The sequence below is a fragment of the Geotrypetes seraphini genome, chromosome 4 (assembly GCF_902459505.1).
Source record: "Geotrypetes seraphini chromosome 4, aGeoSer1.1, whole genome shotgun sequence".
NCBI lineage: Eukaryota > Metazoa > Chordata > Amphibia > Gymnophiona > Dermophiidae > Geotrypetes > Geotrypetes seraphini.
Window position 1 is genome coordinate 21892013 of NC_047087.1, and position 15977 is coordinate 21907989.

The 15977-nt window shown below is 43.3% G+C and overlaps 2 protein-coding genes and 1 pseudogene across 4 annotated transcripts in view; 1 reads left to right on the top strand and 2 right to left on the bottom strand.

The window, feature by feature from the left end:
* Positions 1–1072, bottom strand: part of HSD17B2 (hydroxysteroid 17-beta dehydrogenase 2) — a 47457-nt gene extending 46385 nt beyond the window's left edge. For both annotated transcript variants that reach the window (XM_033941453.1, XM_033941452.1), the window contains exon 1: positions 330–1072. In XM_033941453.1, the coding sequence (XP_033797344.1) occupies positions 330–606 (277 nt within the window). In that variant the 5' untranslated portion in view covers positions 607–1072. The remainder of the gene's footprint in view (positions 1–329) is intronic.
* Positions 672–15977, top strand: part of SDR42E1 (short chain dehydrogenase/reductase family 42E, member 1) — a 55751-nt gene continuing 40445 nt past the window's right edge. Inside the window, exon 1 of one of the 2 annotated variants that reach the window (XM_033941449.1) lies at positions 672–690. The gene's annotated coding sequence lies outside the window, so the exon portion shown is untranslated. The remainder of the gene's footprint in view (positions 691–15977) is intronic. The other variant, XM_033941446.1, reaches the window with a different exon arrangement.
* On the bottom strand, positions 8101–8250 carry LOC117360167 (annotated as a pseudogene).

Genomic DNA, 15977 nt, shown 5'->3' on the forward strand with positions numbered 1-15977 from the left:
CTACGGTAGAGACCTCTACCATCGCCATTTAGTAAAAGAAGCCCTTGATGAATGAGAAAAAAATGTGCAGATTTGTAAAATAAAACAAAAACAAAGGTTATCTAAGAGTTATCCTTTGTAAACAGAACACAATGAAACAGAAAAGCAAATGCTATACTGGCAAACTCATTCTCATGGCTTTGGACTGGAAGCAAATAACTGTTCAAAATTTCTATGCTAAATGAAAACTGAATTTAACTCCATACAAACCTTTCAGATTAGGGCTGTCATTGCATCCCTCAAAGTTTGCACATGAAATTCCCCAGCCACTCTGCTCTCTTTCCCCTTACCTGTGATAAGCACCGCTTTGCTGTCCACAGGTAGCATTCCTGGAGAAATGCTGACGTAAAAGATGAGACAAGACAGAGCGAAGAGGCTCAACCCTAGGAAACCAGGCAGTGCTAGGAAACAGAATACTTCCAGCAGGGCAAGCAAGAGCACACCAAAGGCACATCTCTTCCCTAGCCGCACCTGGTTCTTTCTTAACTTGTACAGGACTGCTCCTCCTAAGAGGAGGCTCACCCCCAAGTAGTGCAAAAAGCTAGCTTCAGCGAAGAGCTGGTCCATGCTCTTGGTTTCAGGCCGACTCACGTGAAGCACTACAGCGGGAGACGAGCGTGCAGAAGGCAGAGGGATCAATATAATCACCAGGTAAGCTATGATGATGACTAAAGTGGAAGATGCTTTCTGTTCTAAGGCTGCCTGCTCAAATGTCACACTTCCTATCCCCACCTCTTTTTCATTGATGTCTTTTCCCTTTGTAAAGCGACTCCACCTCTTATGGGGACACCACCACTTGGATAATGATTGACAGAACTTTCAGCTAGGCATAAACTCACAAGCCTGACCTAAGGAGAAATGAATTCAAATCTCTGAAGTCGCAGCCATTATGGGAGTCTAGGTATTTTAGTGACCTCTTTTAAGCAAAACACAACATGACTAGGCCGTCGCCTAACAGGAGTTTGTGGGCGGGCGCAAGGATTGCCCTCCCCCTTTCTCAATCCGGCATCTCTCTACCTTTCTTTCCTCTTTCTCTCCCTCACTCCGGCATCTCTCTACTTTTCTTTTCTCTTTGTCTCCCTCCCTCCCTCAATCCGGCATCTCTCTACCTTTCTTTCCTCTTTCTCTCTCTCTCCCTCAAACCGGCATCTCTCTACCTTTCTTTCCTCTTTCTCTCCCCCTCAATCCGGCATCTCTACCGCTTTCTTTCCTCTCCCCATGTATCCTTTCCCGCCCACAGATCACTGTTAGGTGGAGCCTCATAAACTGCGCGTGCCAGCTCCTCACCCACGTGGTCTACTCCAGCCTATGAGTAAACGGGAATTGCGCGAAAAAGAAACTGTAGAGTCAGCGCATGCTGCTCGTTTGAATCGAGGCTCGCTAGTGGCGACCTCTGGGCGGGAAGCTACGTTTGAAAGATCGATGGGGGAGGGGAGGGGAGTTTTCACCTGGCGGAGCCTCAACTACGCTACTTCAAGGGCAACAAATGGGCGAAAAAGTTGTTCTGTAATTCCCTCTTTTGCTGGTTGGAGGGAGAAGAGAAAACGATTGAGCAGCAGTTAATATTATTCGCAAATTAGTTCTCTTGTGGAGGAGTAGTCTAGGCCCTAGTAGAGCAGTCTGGCAACCTCAGGAACTGGGTTCCATTCCCACTGCAGCTTGTGTGACTCTGAACAAATCACTAGTGGCCAGATTTACCTACAAGCTAAATACGCAACAGCTTAGGGCCTCACAAAAGTTCAGAATGGGGGAGGGAGAGATGAAAAATGTATGTGTTTGGGGTTGTTGGTATTTTTTTTTTTTAAATCAAACATTTAAATGTTCGAGAGTTGGAATTACTTTCATCTATATATAGGAGGGTGGTTTTAAAAGTTTGGTAAAAAAGCAAGTTAAACAATATAGCAACTATCAAGGGCTATACAAAGGGTTACCAGATTTCCCCGGATATATCCTCTTTTTGAGGGCTCTGTGGGGCGTCCGGGCAACTTTTAAATTTTAAAACTTGTCTGGGGAAATGACATCTAGTTCCCCCCCCCTTCCCTGTGCACCTATTCAGAGTTCTGCCCCCTGCACACCTATCCAGAGTCATCGTCCTCCCCTCCCCCCCTTGGGATCCTGTGCTTGCTCACCTGGTGCTGCTGTAACTCTTTGTTGCCTCAGTGTTGTGTGACCGAGTGGTGCTGGCATCAGGAGACTTTCCTTGGCCTGCCTCTTCTTCTAGTACCTGCTCTTGGTTCTTCGGGTCTTGACTTTCTCTTGCCTCAGCGCCTATTTGTCTGGCCTACTTCGTTCCGCTGGGGAAGGTTCTGCTTTCAGCTGCCTCAAGTCACAGGAAGATGACCGGATTAATGACAGGCCACTCCAGAAACCAGCTTACTGTTCTAACAGGACTGTTTTTGTTGGGTTTGTTTTAATTTTTCTTTTATTACTTTTATCTTCATTCTTCTATTTTTGCTTGATTGTAATTTATATATTCATTTTGTTACCTATTTCATTTTTTGAAAACATTCTATCAGACTATTGCATAAAACTAAACAACAGGTTTGACCTGCTTGATACAGGAGATAGAGAGCCCGAAGAGTTATGGAATGACATCAAAACTGTAATTAGTGATGAAGCTAAAAAAAAATACTCCAGAAGGAAAAGAAAGCCAAGAAATCACCCTGGATCTTAGAAGAAACCAGAAAATTAGAAGAAGAAAGAAAACAAGCGAAACTATCTGGTGATAGATAAAAAGTATCACAAATGAACTGCATGTTTCAAAGTCAAATTCGGCAAGACAAAGAACCATATCTCAAGGATATTTGTCAGAAAATTGAATCAGAACATGTAAATGGAACAACCAGATTAGCTTTTTAGGAGATTAAGAGCCAAAAACAGATCTCATACACAGACTGCCGGGACTACACTCAGCAGCGGCAATCATGAACAAGCAAGTGCTAACAGCACAACGTTCCCCGCCTTGAAAAAGAGTTGTGAAACGCGTCAGCAATAGGGATGAACAGATACAAAAAGTACCTGTATATTTCATTGAACCTAATGTTATGACAAAATCAGAAAAAAACAAAATTATAAACTTTAAAAAGTATACAAAAATAGTATACACCAGCAGGATTAATGAGGAATTAAACCACTTGAAGTTAAGATACTCAGTGGTGGTCTGAAGATCCATAAAGACTGGAAGTCTATTCTCTGGCATAATAGGGAATGTGTATTATCTATTGGGTTTCTTTCAGAGTATACATATTAAATTCTCTAAGCTTGACCCCATACAATTTATGACAAAGACTACTAACCAGTTTTGTAGCAGCCCTCTGGACTAACTCAATTCTATTTATATCTTTTAGAGGGTGTGGTCTCCAAAATTGCACACAGTATTCCAAATGGGGCCTTACTAGAGACTTGTACAATGGCATTATCATCTCCCCTTTCCTACTGGCCATTTCTCTCCTTATGCACCAAATCATCTTCCTGGCATTGACTGTAACCTTTTCTCCCTTTTTTGCTACCCTGCGATCATCGGACACAATCACCCCCAAGTCCCGCTCTTCTTCCATGCATAGTTCTTCAACTCCTATACTATACCATTCTGGATTTTTGCAGTCCAAGGGTATAAGCCTGCATTTTTTTAGTATTAAATCTTAGTTGCCAATTGTGTGACCATTCTTCAGGCTTCGCCAAATCCCGCCTCATGTTATCCACTTCCTCCAGGGTGTCTACCTTATTACAAAGCTTGGTATAATCCTCAAAAAGATAAACTTTGCCAGACAATTTTACCTTCCTTTAGTTTATCCAAGGTGGAATACAGAAAAAAAAACCATATTACCAAGGTATACTTTATACTTTGCCCTACAGAATTTCCAGACAATTTTACCTTCCTGTAGTTAATCCAAGGTGGAGTACAGGAAAAAACAAACATATTACCAAGTTCTACTTTGTACTTTGCCCTACAGGAGTGTTAACACCCTATCCTTGGGTCAAGTTCTAAATTCAGAAATAAAAGCTTTGCTTGCAATTTAGAAATGCAGAGATGAGAGTATATTCCTCAGATTCTGTACTATTCAAACCCACCTTAGTTGGGGAGTCACCAAACAATTTGGTCCACTGTGAGCCCAGGCACAAGATGCTAAGAACGCAATATAGGATTTCCACAATAGGGACCCTTGTGGAAAAGCTCTTATTATGGAAGTAGGGCCAGCTCAAGGGGCACCCAGAGCTGTGATCCATCTTGGGGCTAATCTAGCAATATGAGCCACATAGATATGGGTAAAGTTTCATAGAATCCCACGGGAAAAACAGCCATAAAGGTTCTTCACAGAAAATAAAAACCAGATATTCGTACTCTTGGATTAGTTCTTACAGGATCACGCAGTCATTCAGTCATAACAAGACATATCACAAAATAATAAGGACAAAAAGTGGAAAAAAACACACCTCACACAGATCGCTGGGACTACACTGTACCCTAAGCAGTCTGTATCATCATGGGTCTGAAAAAAACTCCACATAAAATATATTGTAAATTTTCATGCATTCAGAGCAATCTGTTTTCAAAATAAGTGCTTTCAAAATCAAATGAATCAATGTGTTCACTGCAAAAAACTTTCAGCTCACAGCTACAGCTGAGGAAATCACAGTCAAATTTAAGTCCACTGTTTTAACAAGCATATAAGCAGCATGAAAATAACACTTATCTGAATCCATTGCCAAAATGATTTCTCCTTCAGACGCCACGTACAGAGTCTGCCCGACAGAAAGTACTCCTGTTTCGCAGCACTCACGTTGCTACATCACAGGAAAAATAGAAGATATTGTGTTCTTCATACACTAAGGGGCTCATAATCGAAACAGAAAAACATATAAAAACTGGCCTAATCGGCACTTGAACGATCAGTAACTTCCAAGTGCCGATAATCGAACAGGGTTTTAGATGTATTTTAAAACGACTTAGGCCTTCACTGCTGCTGAATGACCAGAGCTAAACGGGGCATTTTAGGAGGAGTGGTGAGGGTGGGATTTGGGCAGGACATGGGCCTTCCTAGACTTAGTCGTACTGCATATATAACCGAAGGTTTTACAACACTGCCTAGACGGAACTTGGACGTTGTGACTTAGGCCATCTAAAACCAGGTCTAAGTTCACAAAAGGTATCCAAAGTGACCAGATAAGCAACGCAGACACAAAGTACAGACCCCCACACACAGCCCCAGTGATCACTGACCCCCCACCCCCATAAAAAAACGTAATAACAACTTTACATATCTGCCTCCAGAACATCAGCACCTGGCAGCCTGGCATTGGAAAGCCTAGTAGAGCTGAACAGAGGTGGCTTAAGTGGTCTTGGGGATGGGTTAGTAAACCATGGAGAGGAGGACCCGGGCCCATAAGCCACTGTTAACCACTGCATTCATGGTGGAAAATATGAGCCCACCAAAACCCAACTGTACTGCCATATAAGTGGCTCCTGCAGCCATAAGGGCTATTGGGGTGGTAGATAGGTGGGTCTAGTAGATTCTGGGGGTGGTTTTTTTTTGGGGGGGGGGCTCACCATGACCTATAAGGGAGCTGTTGTGAGATGTTTATGTGGCATCCTTTTTGTGAAGTTCACAGCAGTACCCTATAAGGTGCCCCACTACTCTGTTGCCATGTCTGGGTGTCCAGTTCCATACTTTTTTGGCCACGAATTTTTGGTCGAAAATGGGGTATAAAGATGGATGACTCAGTGGTCTGGATGATCAGATGGCTGGAGTACAGTTGGACTATTTAAAAAAAAAAAAAAAAAATTAAATATGCTGTACGTATTTTTTGAAAATGGATCTTTTCCCATGTCCGACTTTGGATGACTTGTGAGTTAGGCCAAAACGGACTTAGACGTTTCTTTTGATTCTGCCCATCCACAACTTTAGTAAAAAATCCATGCAACTGAAGAATGAAACAAGGCAGATTACAAAACAGATTTTATTTTCTGTACAGTTTCATAGAGACATGACGGCAGATAAAGGCCAAATGGCCCATCCAGTAAGCAGCATTCACTATCCCCCTTAAGAGATCCCACGTGCGTGTCCCACACTTCTTGAATTCAGACAGTATGTGTGGAGATGATGAAATACTACAATTCATCTACCAAGCTCAGGGGCTGGTGTAAATGGTTACACCTGCAATGTAGGCATGCACCAGAGTAAGTTAATTTTATAAAGAAAAGCAGAGATATGCTTTTCTTTATAAAATAATGCTTATGCCAGCTGCTCTGCTCTGATAAAAAAAAAATTACCCTTACTGTCTGTCTCAATATTTCCAATTTCTCTCTTTACCACTTCATCTTGTTGGTTTTCTTTTTACCTTCCTCCTCTACATTTGTCTCTGACATTCTTCCATTACATTCTTTTGCCCCCATTTCTCTTATCTTTTTTTAAAATCTAGCCTTCTCCCCTTCCAGTTTTCAGTCCCCCTCGTTTCACCAGCTTTCCATTTCCCATTCTTACTTTCCTAGTCCTCCGATTCCCTAAATCTATCTCATTTCCCCTCAGTCTCCCAGTTATAAGATCATTAATATTCATGGACAAGTAGGAGCAAGGCTTAACTAGTACAGGAACTGATTATAGGTGCAGGTGACATGGGACCTCAATTGGCATATTAGGGGGGGGGGGTTGTTGTTGGGTTTTTTAAGGGGGGAGGATAGGATGTTCTTTATTTCCTTTGAAAATTTGCTTCCAGACTCACGAGTGTAATATTTCCATAGGCCTGCAAGCTATGTACTTTTCATGCCTTTTCAGTAATACCGTAGTTAAAGAAGAGTTACATTAAGTTACAGCATGTATTTCCTTATCCCCAGAGGACTTGCAATCTAAGGGACCCTTGTACCATGCTGCAGTAAGCACTAATGCATGCTTACTGCAGCTTAAAATGGCATACCGCAGGGCATACCGAGGCATACAATACTTTTGATGTGTGGGCACTACAGGCGTACTAAGGTCACTTTTTTGCTACAGCTTTGTATAAAGGCTTCTAAATTTGTATCTGAAGCAGCAACACATGCCCAGCACACACTCAACAGAGAACACAGATATACATTATACATAAACACATGCAGTCCCCAGAAATATATACACAGAAAAAAAATAACTAATTTCCTATCCTTTTCTAAAGCTGAGCCAGTTGCCTGTAAATGAGATTGTCAACTGATACAGCTAGCTTTATGAAACTGTTAAAATATATTTTTGTTCATTCAGGTGTTAAAGAGTTACTAAACTCTTAATTAATTTCTTTATACTGACATGTTGATCATGTAAAAAGTAAGGTGGAAGCTACATGAGCTGTGGCATTTTAATGTTGAAATGTTAGAGTGCAGGAAAGGCAGTATAATCTGTCTGACTATATTATTCATTGTTTACATATCATTAAGTTTTTAAGTATGTACACGATGTTCTCCGCCTTAGTTTAGGCAAGACTGTAAAGAAACCACAAACTTGGCTTCCCATGAATTCATATTTGCAGCAACAGGGACTTAAAACGCATCATTATAGGAAGAGGAATTATTATTTTGATACCTTCGAGTTTCTATGGGATCCATGGGAAATAAAACCAAGGAACAAAGTTCATTCCAGTTCCTTGGTTTTATTTTACATTACATTACATTAGAGATTTCTATTCCGCCATTGCCTTGCGGTTCAAGGCGGATTACAAAAAACGTATTACAAGAAGATATCTGGTAATTTCTAGAGGAGATAAAGAATAGATGAGGTTGCTTTGGGGAGTCGGGAAGGTATTGGGAAGTGGTATTGGGAAGTGGGAAGGAGCTAGTGGTATTAAGTCATTTGCAGGAATTTCTTGAAAAGTAGTGTCTTTACTTCTTTTCTGACTGTTTTGTAGTCTGGGATCATAAGTAATAGATTGGAGATTTTTGCTGCATGTGTGTCTAGGAGGCCATCATATGGTTTTTTCCGTTTGACTTCTTTGATTAGAGGGTGCGTGAATGGAGTGTGGGTTTTCCTGTGTCTAGTTGATGTAGTTTGGTTGAGGCGGTTGTTCAGGCAGGTTGGGCTGTCGCCTTTTATGATTTTAAATAGTAGACAGTAGAATTTGAATAGTATTCTTGCCGGAATTGGAAGCCAGTGTGAGTCGAGGTATGCCTCCGTGATGTGGGAAAAGTTTTCAATTAGCAATAATCGCGTCTCGGATTAACCTCATTGGATACTGCCACTGTGCAAAGTTATGCCCCTGTGATGTGGTCATGTTTCCTCAATGTCTCAGAGCTGTGTTTTGGATTGTTTGTAGTTGTTTTATCATTGTTGCTGGGCAGGAGAGGTAGAGAATGTTGCAATAGTCTTAAGAGACCTAGGACTAGGGATTGTACTAAGAGCTGGAATTGTGTTCTATCGAAGAATTTTCAACTTGTCTTAGGGTTCAGCTTCAGTTTATGATCTTTCATTCATGTTACTACTGTTTCTAGTGTTTGGTGTAGTGTGTCTGTCATAGAGGGCTTGGGTTGATCAAAAGGTATGAGAATGGTGATGTCATCTGCATATGAGGTTAGGCCTAGTTTGTCTAGACATTGTATAAAAGGCATGAAAACAAGACCCTAAAGTAGTGGTCTTCACTAATTTTTTAAGTCGAGGCCATTTTTGATCCATATGAAGAAAAGGCACCAAATATCTTTCCATGCAAGGCCTCAACACTATTGATCAGTGTTTGTCGATCATATTCACCGCACCAGCCTACCTTCACACTTTTATTGGGTATATCTTTAAGGAGGTGGGCATTTCCAATATGTTGTTTAATCTATTGAGAAATGCCTTGTCCTTCAAGCATATGGCTCTTCCTCCTGAAGAGAGGCTGAGAATAACAGAAAAAAAAAATCAGAATGATGAGGGCTGCCATTGGTCCCCATGCCTTACATGTGAGTTAGGTTAGGACACCATTATCACTGCCAGAGCTCTGCTCCGTGTTGATCCATTACTGATTAAAAGCAGCTCCTTCCCCTGGCCTCCTCCAAAACCATGGCCATTTAGTTAGATCAGGATATTCAGCTACAGCCCTGCTTCGGTTCCTTAACCCAGAACTTGCAACTTTAGCATTGGGTAAGGAAAATTTTTTTTACTGGGATGAGTGAGTACAGCAACAGAAAAATGATAATGGTGGGGAGAGGAAAGGGTGGGGTACAGAGGAGAGATTTTAGGTTAGCAAGAGGGGAAGGGGTATGCATAAGGTGACCATATGTCATGTTTTCAACGGGACAGTCCTGTTTTCGGACCGACTGTCCCATTGTCCCAACCCACCACTTCAGGACACCAAAATGTCCCGTTTTCAGGGACAGCATCCCGAAGCTGTGTGAGGGGACACCAGGATGGGCGATCACTTTCTCTCCCTGCTGCGCTGATTCAAACCCTGGTCCGCCGTCGCTGCTGCTTCTTGCCTTCTTCCCGACATCAATTTTGGACGTCAGAGAGGAAGTTCCGGGCCAGCCAATCGCTGCCTGGCTGGCCCAGAACATCCTTGTCAGTTGGTCCGACAGCTGGCCAGCTGCTCCGACAGCTCACCAATCCGCTGACTTCAACCACAGACTACAAAACCTTCAAAAAAGAAACAAAAACCCTACTCTTCAAAAAATACATAAAACCAATATAACACAACCAAACAGGCTTGGAACTCCTCCTGCAATTACCAACTACTCCTTAACAAATTAGAAAATGCTCAAACTTTTCCTAAGTACGTCTTAATATCTTAACAATATGTTCTTCCTATTATCATAACAACTCTTATGTAATCCGCCTTGAACTGCAAGGTAAAGGCGGAATAGAAATCACTAATGAAATGCAATTAATAGATGTCCCCTTTTAATGAAAAAAATAAATGATCACGTTAGGTATGCATTTGAAAAAAGGGGAAGGAGGGTAGAGAGACCAAAGTAAGAATGTGGAGTGAAAGAAATTTAGGAAAGAATACAACAGAAGACATAATGGGGCAAAGAGAGGAGAGTGGCGTGGGGGGGGGGGGGGGTGGTAGGAAGGTGAGATTAAGGGTTTGGCTGCCATTGTACCTTGATTAGTTGCTTTGAGCTGGTGTCTAGCAAGGAACACTTTTACTTTGTACACCTCTAAAAACTCAGAATTTGCATATTTCTGGTCTTGCTCTTATTATACGAGCATTTTATACTTGACTATTTCCTCTTCACTTCTGACAAAGGAGGGATGGGAGCTGTGGACTTAGCCCTCTCTGGTACCACTAGGAGTGGGGACTTGTAGATGGCTTGTGTTCCAGGGAGAAAATCCCTTCCGGAGCCCTTAGATGGTGATTTCACAAAAGTGGCAAGTCTCAGGGTTTTACCCCAGAGTTTGTAAGTCTTATGGGGAAAGCCTATATAAGCTGTCAGGATCCTGCTACAACGCCTGAAGGCATGCTTATGGCTCACAAGAGGGTCCTTCCTCACAGAGCGTATTCCGCCCCCCTTCCCCGAGGAGGTTGCTGATCAGGTACCAGAAGACCAGGCTGAGACTGGGAGTCAAAGTCCATGCCTTTGCTGCCCCACAGTGATTCATCCCTTTGGGGAGAATTTGGTGTCTCCAACAAAAGCCTGCAATCAGGAGGTAATGGTGGCCTTTGACCAACAGTATGCCATCTCGTCAAGCCAATGGCCTTGATTCAGAGTATTACCGACTCTGCAGGATTTAAACCTGGAATCTCCACAGACCTCAGCGGCTCAATGCCCTGTGATGAGTGTCTCTAAGACAGACTATATTTTCCCTCATATCCTAACATTACTATTCTGGTCACACAGCAGTCGGAGGCCTCAGAAGGCTCCTTATGGTTGGCAAAGACTATGTCCAAGCTGTATCCCATAGTTCCTGAATTTCAGTAGCTGTTTGTTCAGCTAAAATTGGATTCGTTGATATCGTAAATTACTAAATGTACTTCCCTCCCTGATGAGAGAGGAGTAATTATACCATACCATATAGTTTCTTATGTCCCACAATTTTCAACAAGGAATCATTGTGGTTTACAATAAGATTTGGGATTAGTAATTACATTAATAAATAGATTCTAGAGAGCATAAGGGATAGCGATCAGTCATTATAAGGAGGAAAATTAAGTCTTTAACATTCTCCTGAAGCTGTAATAGGAGGGGACCTGACCTATGTATAGGGGGGTAGACTATTCCAGATTTTGGGGCCCAGGGATTCAAAGGTATTCTCATAAAAGATTCACAGGGTAGATATGGTTCTGAAAAGGCAATTTGAGACCTTGGGGATTAAGGCAACAGCAGCGGCCTCATTTATGGCCTACACTTGTCATACTAGATTACGTCAGACTCGTGGTTTGAATGGCGACGTTTATCCACAAATGGTAATGGCTGGAGTGGATTATGTAGCAGACCTCTCAATATAACTAGCGCTGCTAGTACTAAAGAGCTCTGAAGAAATGATCAGCAGATCATGAAACGTTGGCCATCATCGGCTTTATTTGATTCAGTGAGGAAACTGTAGCCACGCTAAGGCAAAGATAAGTGCTGCTTGAGTTTTGTACTATTAAATACAGCATTACATATAGCATTAAATAAGGGTTGTTTCGCCTATGATAGAACGTTGGAGGGGAGCTAAAGAGCAATTTAAGCTCCCCTTCATAGCTCCAGAGCAACATTTGCCCTGCAGCTTCTGAGGCGTTTTTCCCTTGTCCAGTTATGCCTGTTTGAAAATGAAGTTTAATGCTGATAAGGGGTTAAGCTTTTGAGCATTTTCTGTGCTACCAGCACTGATTTCAACTGGAGAGATATTAATAGATTGATCTGCAGACCTCTATATGACAAAATTGAGGTCATGAGTAAAGTTTCGGCTTACTCTATTATAGCCCGCAAAATGCTCTGGATCACACAATGGGCAGGAGATTCTGCTTCCAAGGCCACATTAAGCAGGCTTCCTTTTAAAGGGCAGATTTTCTTTGGGAAAGGACTAGACAATCTGATGACCAGTGTGGCAGATCATCACCCTAGGGAGAGCTGGTCAATGTGATTTTTTGTGGATCTCGGTGCTTTTGTCGGTACTCAGGAGGATCCTTTACCCAAAGATCTTTTCAAGGGTTGACAGGTTTGGCAGCAACAGACAACCTCAGCCCTCTGGATCTCGTGCTGCAGCAGCCTCCAATAAATTCCAATGAAGTCAGGTCAGGAGCCACACATTCGCAGACAGAATGGTGGCTGTCAGCCTATTAGGAGGCCTGGGCACAGATCTGCTCAGACTGCTGGGTGTTGGATATCATTCAAGAGGGATACCAACTTGAATTTTTCTACCCTCTGGCAAACCAGTTTGTGAACTCTCTGGCAAGATGGCCAGAGAAGGCAGTCAAGGTTCAGGCAACAGTAAAAAGACTCTTAGATCTTCAGGCCATAGAGCCCGTTCCATCAGAACAATCGGGCTTGGGTAGATACTCCTTGAACTTCATAGTGCCCATGAAAGACTCCGAGGACTAGAGACCTATCCTTGATCAGCGTGGCTCTGAAAGTGCCTTGTTTCCATATGGAAACTGTGTAGTCGGTCATAACAGCAGATGTGTTAGGGCAGGGCAGGGCAGGTCCTCGAGATCTACTGGCAGGCCAGGTTTTCAGGATATCCATGATGAACATGCATGAGAGAGATTTGCCTGCACTACCTTTTTGGTATGCAAATCTCTCTCATGCATGTTCATTGTGGATTTCCTGAAAACCTAGCCTACCAGTAGATCATTCACTGCATACTTTATGGAAACTCTGCAGCCCCACTCATCCAACGCCTCTCAATAGCATGGCCTACTTCCAGCAGAACCCTCACCGGATGCTACTAAGTCTCCCATCCACTAAATATCTTCACTATAAACGAGTTTTCCACTCTATGCTTACTTTCCTAGGAGCCAAAACTTGGACTGGCCTTACAGAAAAGACCAGAACTGAACCTTGCCACATCATCTTCCAAAGAAAATTGAAAACCCATCTGTTCGATACTTAATCTCCTTTACCCTCTCTTCTCTCCCTTTCCCTTCCTCCTCTCCCCTCTTTTTCGTTCCCCTTCCTCTTCCTCCTACCTATCCACCTCCTCTCTCTCCTTCCTCTTTCTCTTCCCTCTTACCTCTCTTTACAGTCGCCTTGAGCCTGTATAGGTATGAGCGATGCACAAATAGAAGATTAGATCTCGAGGACCGGACTTGGGCATCCCTGTGCTAGGGGAATTTCTAGCCTCCTTAGATTTAACAGAGGCCTATCTACACATTCCTATATTCCTGGAGCATAGGAAATACTTAAGATTCCACGTGCTGGGGAGGCATTTCCAACTCTCAGCACTCTCGGTCTGGCAACAGCACCACAGACCTTCACCAAAGTTATGGTTGTGGTAGTGGCACATCTCCTCAAGGCAGGGATCCCTATCTGGACAATGGACTAATCAGTGCACTGTCCAAAACAAAAGTACAGAGAGCAGTGGCTTGAGTGGTCCAGCTTTAACAATAGCTGGCTGGATAGTAAATTTCAGGAAAAGTCACCTGAAACTTGGGGATCGGTTTCAATAAGGCAGAGGGCCAGGTTTTTCTTACTGAGTCATGGGTCAGATTTTAGACCTGAAGATGCCAGATTCTACAGCCTAGCACTACCTACAGGTACTAGGGTCCATGGCAGCAACCATAGAAGTTGTTCCATGAGTGAAAGCACATATATGTCCTCTCCAGGACACACTGTTATCCCACTGGGCTCCACTAAAGGACTACAGCGGCCCGAAAAAGTATTAGAAGAGCAGAGAGAGTTGGGACTGGCGTGGGAGAATTGATCTGCCTCCCCAACACTGACATCAGTTATAGAACCTGTGATGACCTTCTTCCAATGCACTGGGAAACAGACAAAATGTTGGGGTAGCCCCTCATCCATCAGGAGCTGCCTTTTGAAGCCCCCAAATGACTGCATTGGCCCAAAATGCATTGGAGAAGCAGAGTGAGTCAGTCGTGATGTGGGAACACTTGCAGAGCCTGCTGCAACCATCTTCCAGTGGAAGCAGGCAGGACATTGGGGCAGCTCCTCGTCCTCCATGAGCTGTCTTTTGAAACCCCTAAATGACTGCAGCAGTCCACAAAGCATCAGAGGAGCAGAGAAAGTCAGGACTGGTGTGAGAGAATCGCTCCCCCTCCCCCAACGGTGACTTTACTCACACCGCCCGCTCACACTATTATAGCAACTAATTACTCCTACAAGCTATAGTGAATCAACTTTTTTCCATTGACATGAATGGGTGAAATTTGATTTTCTGTTTGTAACTCCGCCCACGTGTGCAGGAGGGCCGCGAGACCCCCAGAACATATCACCCCAGGTAGTGAGGGATCTGCATACCAAGTTTCGTTCAAATCGGTCAAGCCGTTTGTGAATTACTGTGAGAATGGCAGCTTTTTACATTTTTTCCATTGACATGAATGGGTGAAATCCGATTTTCTGTTTGTAGCTCTGCCCAAGTGTGCAGGGGGGTCGCGAGACCCCAAGAACATATCACCCCAGGTAGTGAGGGATCTGCATACCAAGTTTCGTTCAAATTGGTCAAGATGTTTTTGAATTACTGTGAGAATGGCAGCTTTTTACATTTTTTCCATTGACATGAATGGGTGAAATCTGATTTTCTGTTTGTAGCTCCACCCACGTGTGCAGGAGGGCCGCGAGACCCCCAGAACATATCACCCCAGGTAGTGAGGGATCTGTATACCAAGTTTCGTTCAAATCGGTCAAGCCGTTTGTGAATTACTGTGAGAATGGCAGCTTTTTTTTTTTTTTTCCATGAAATTTTTATTAGGTTTTCAAGAACAAATAACAAGAAACAAAGAAAAGGTACAGAGTACAGCGGCATTATGCATTACATCAAAAATTTGAGCTTCAATTATATAGAAAGAGAGGCCAATTTCAAACTGTATCAATGAGATGGTCTCCACTATCTACATACTTACAGAATATATGTAAATCAACATCCCAAGTTATAATGGCAGCTTTTTACATTTTTTCCATTGACATGAATGGGTGAAATCTGATTTTCTGTTTGTAGCTCCGCCCACGTGTGCAGGTGGGCCGCGAGACCCCCAGAACATATCATCCCGGGTAGTGAAGGATCCGCATACCAAGTTTAGTTCAAAGCGGTCCCACAGCTTTTTACATTTTTCCCATTGACTTGAATGGGTGAAATCTGAAGTTCTGTTTGTAGCTCCGCCCACGTGTGCAATTGGGCCGCGAGACCCCCAGAACATATCATCCCGGGTAGTGAGGGATCCGCATACCAAGTTTCGTTCAAATCGGGCAAGCCGGTTTTGCGGAGGCAGTTTTTACATTTTTTCCATTGACATGAATGGGTGAAATCTGATTTTCTGTTTGTAGCTCCGCCCAGGTGTGCAGGTTGGCCGCGATACCCCCAGAACATATCACCCCAGGTAGTGAGGGATCTGCATACCAAATTTCGTTCAAATCGGGCAAGCCGTTTTTGCGTTGGCAGCTGTTTTACATTTTTTCCATTGACATGAATGGGTGAAATCTGATTTTGTTTGTAGCTCCGCCCACATGTGCAGGTGGGCCGTGAGACCCCCAGAACATATCACCCCAGGTAGTGAGGGATCGGCATACCAAGTTTCGTTCAAATCGGGCAAGCCGTTTTTGCGTTGGCAGCTCTTTACATTTTTTCCATTGACATGAATGGGTGAAATCCGATTATCTGTTTGTAGCTCCACCCACGTGTGCAGGTGGGCCGCGAGAGCCCCAGAACATATCATCCCGGGTAGTGAGGGATCTGCATACCAAGTTTTGTTCAAATCGGGCAAGCCGTTTTTGCGTTGGCAGCTGTTTTACATTTTTTCCATTGACATGAATGGGTGAAATCTGATTTTGTTTGTAGCTCCGCCCACATGTGCAGGTGGGCCGTGAGACCCCCAGAACATATCACCCCAGGTAGTGAGGGATCGGC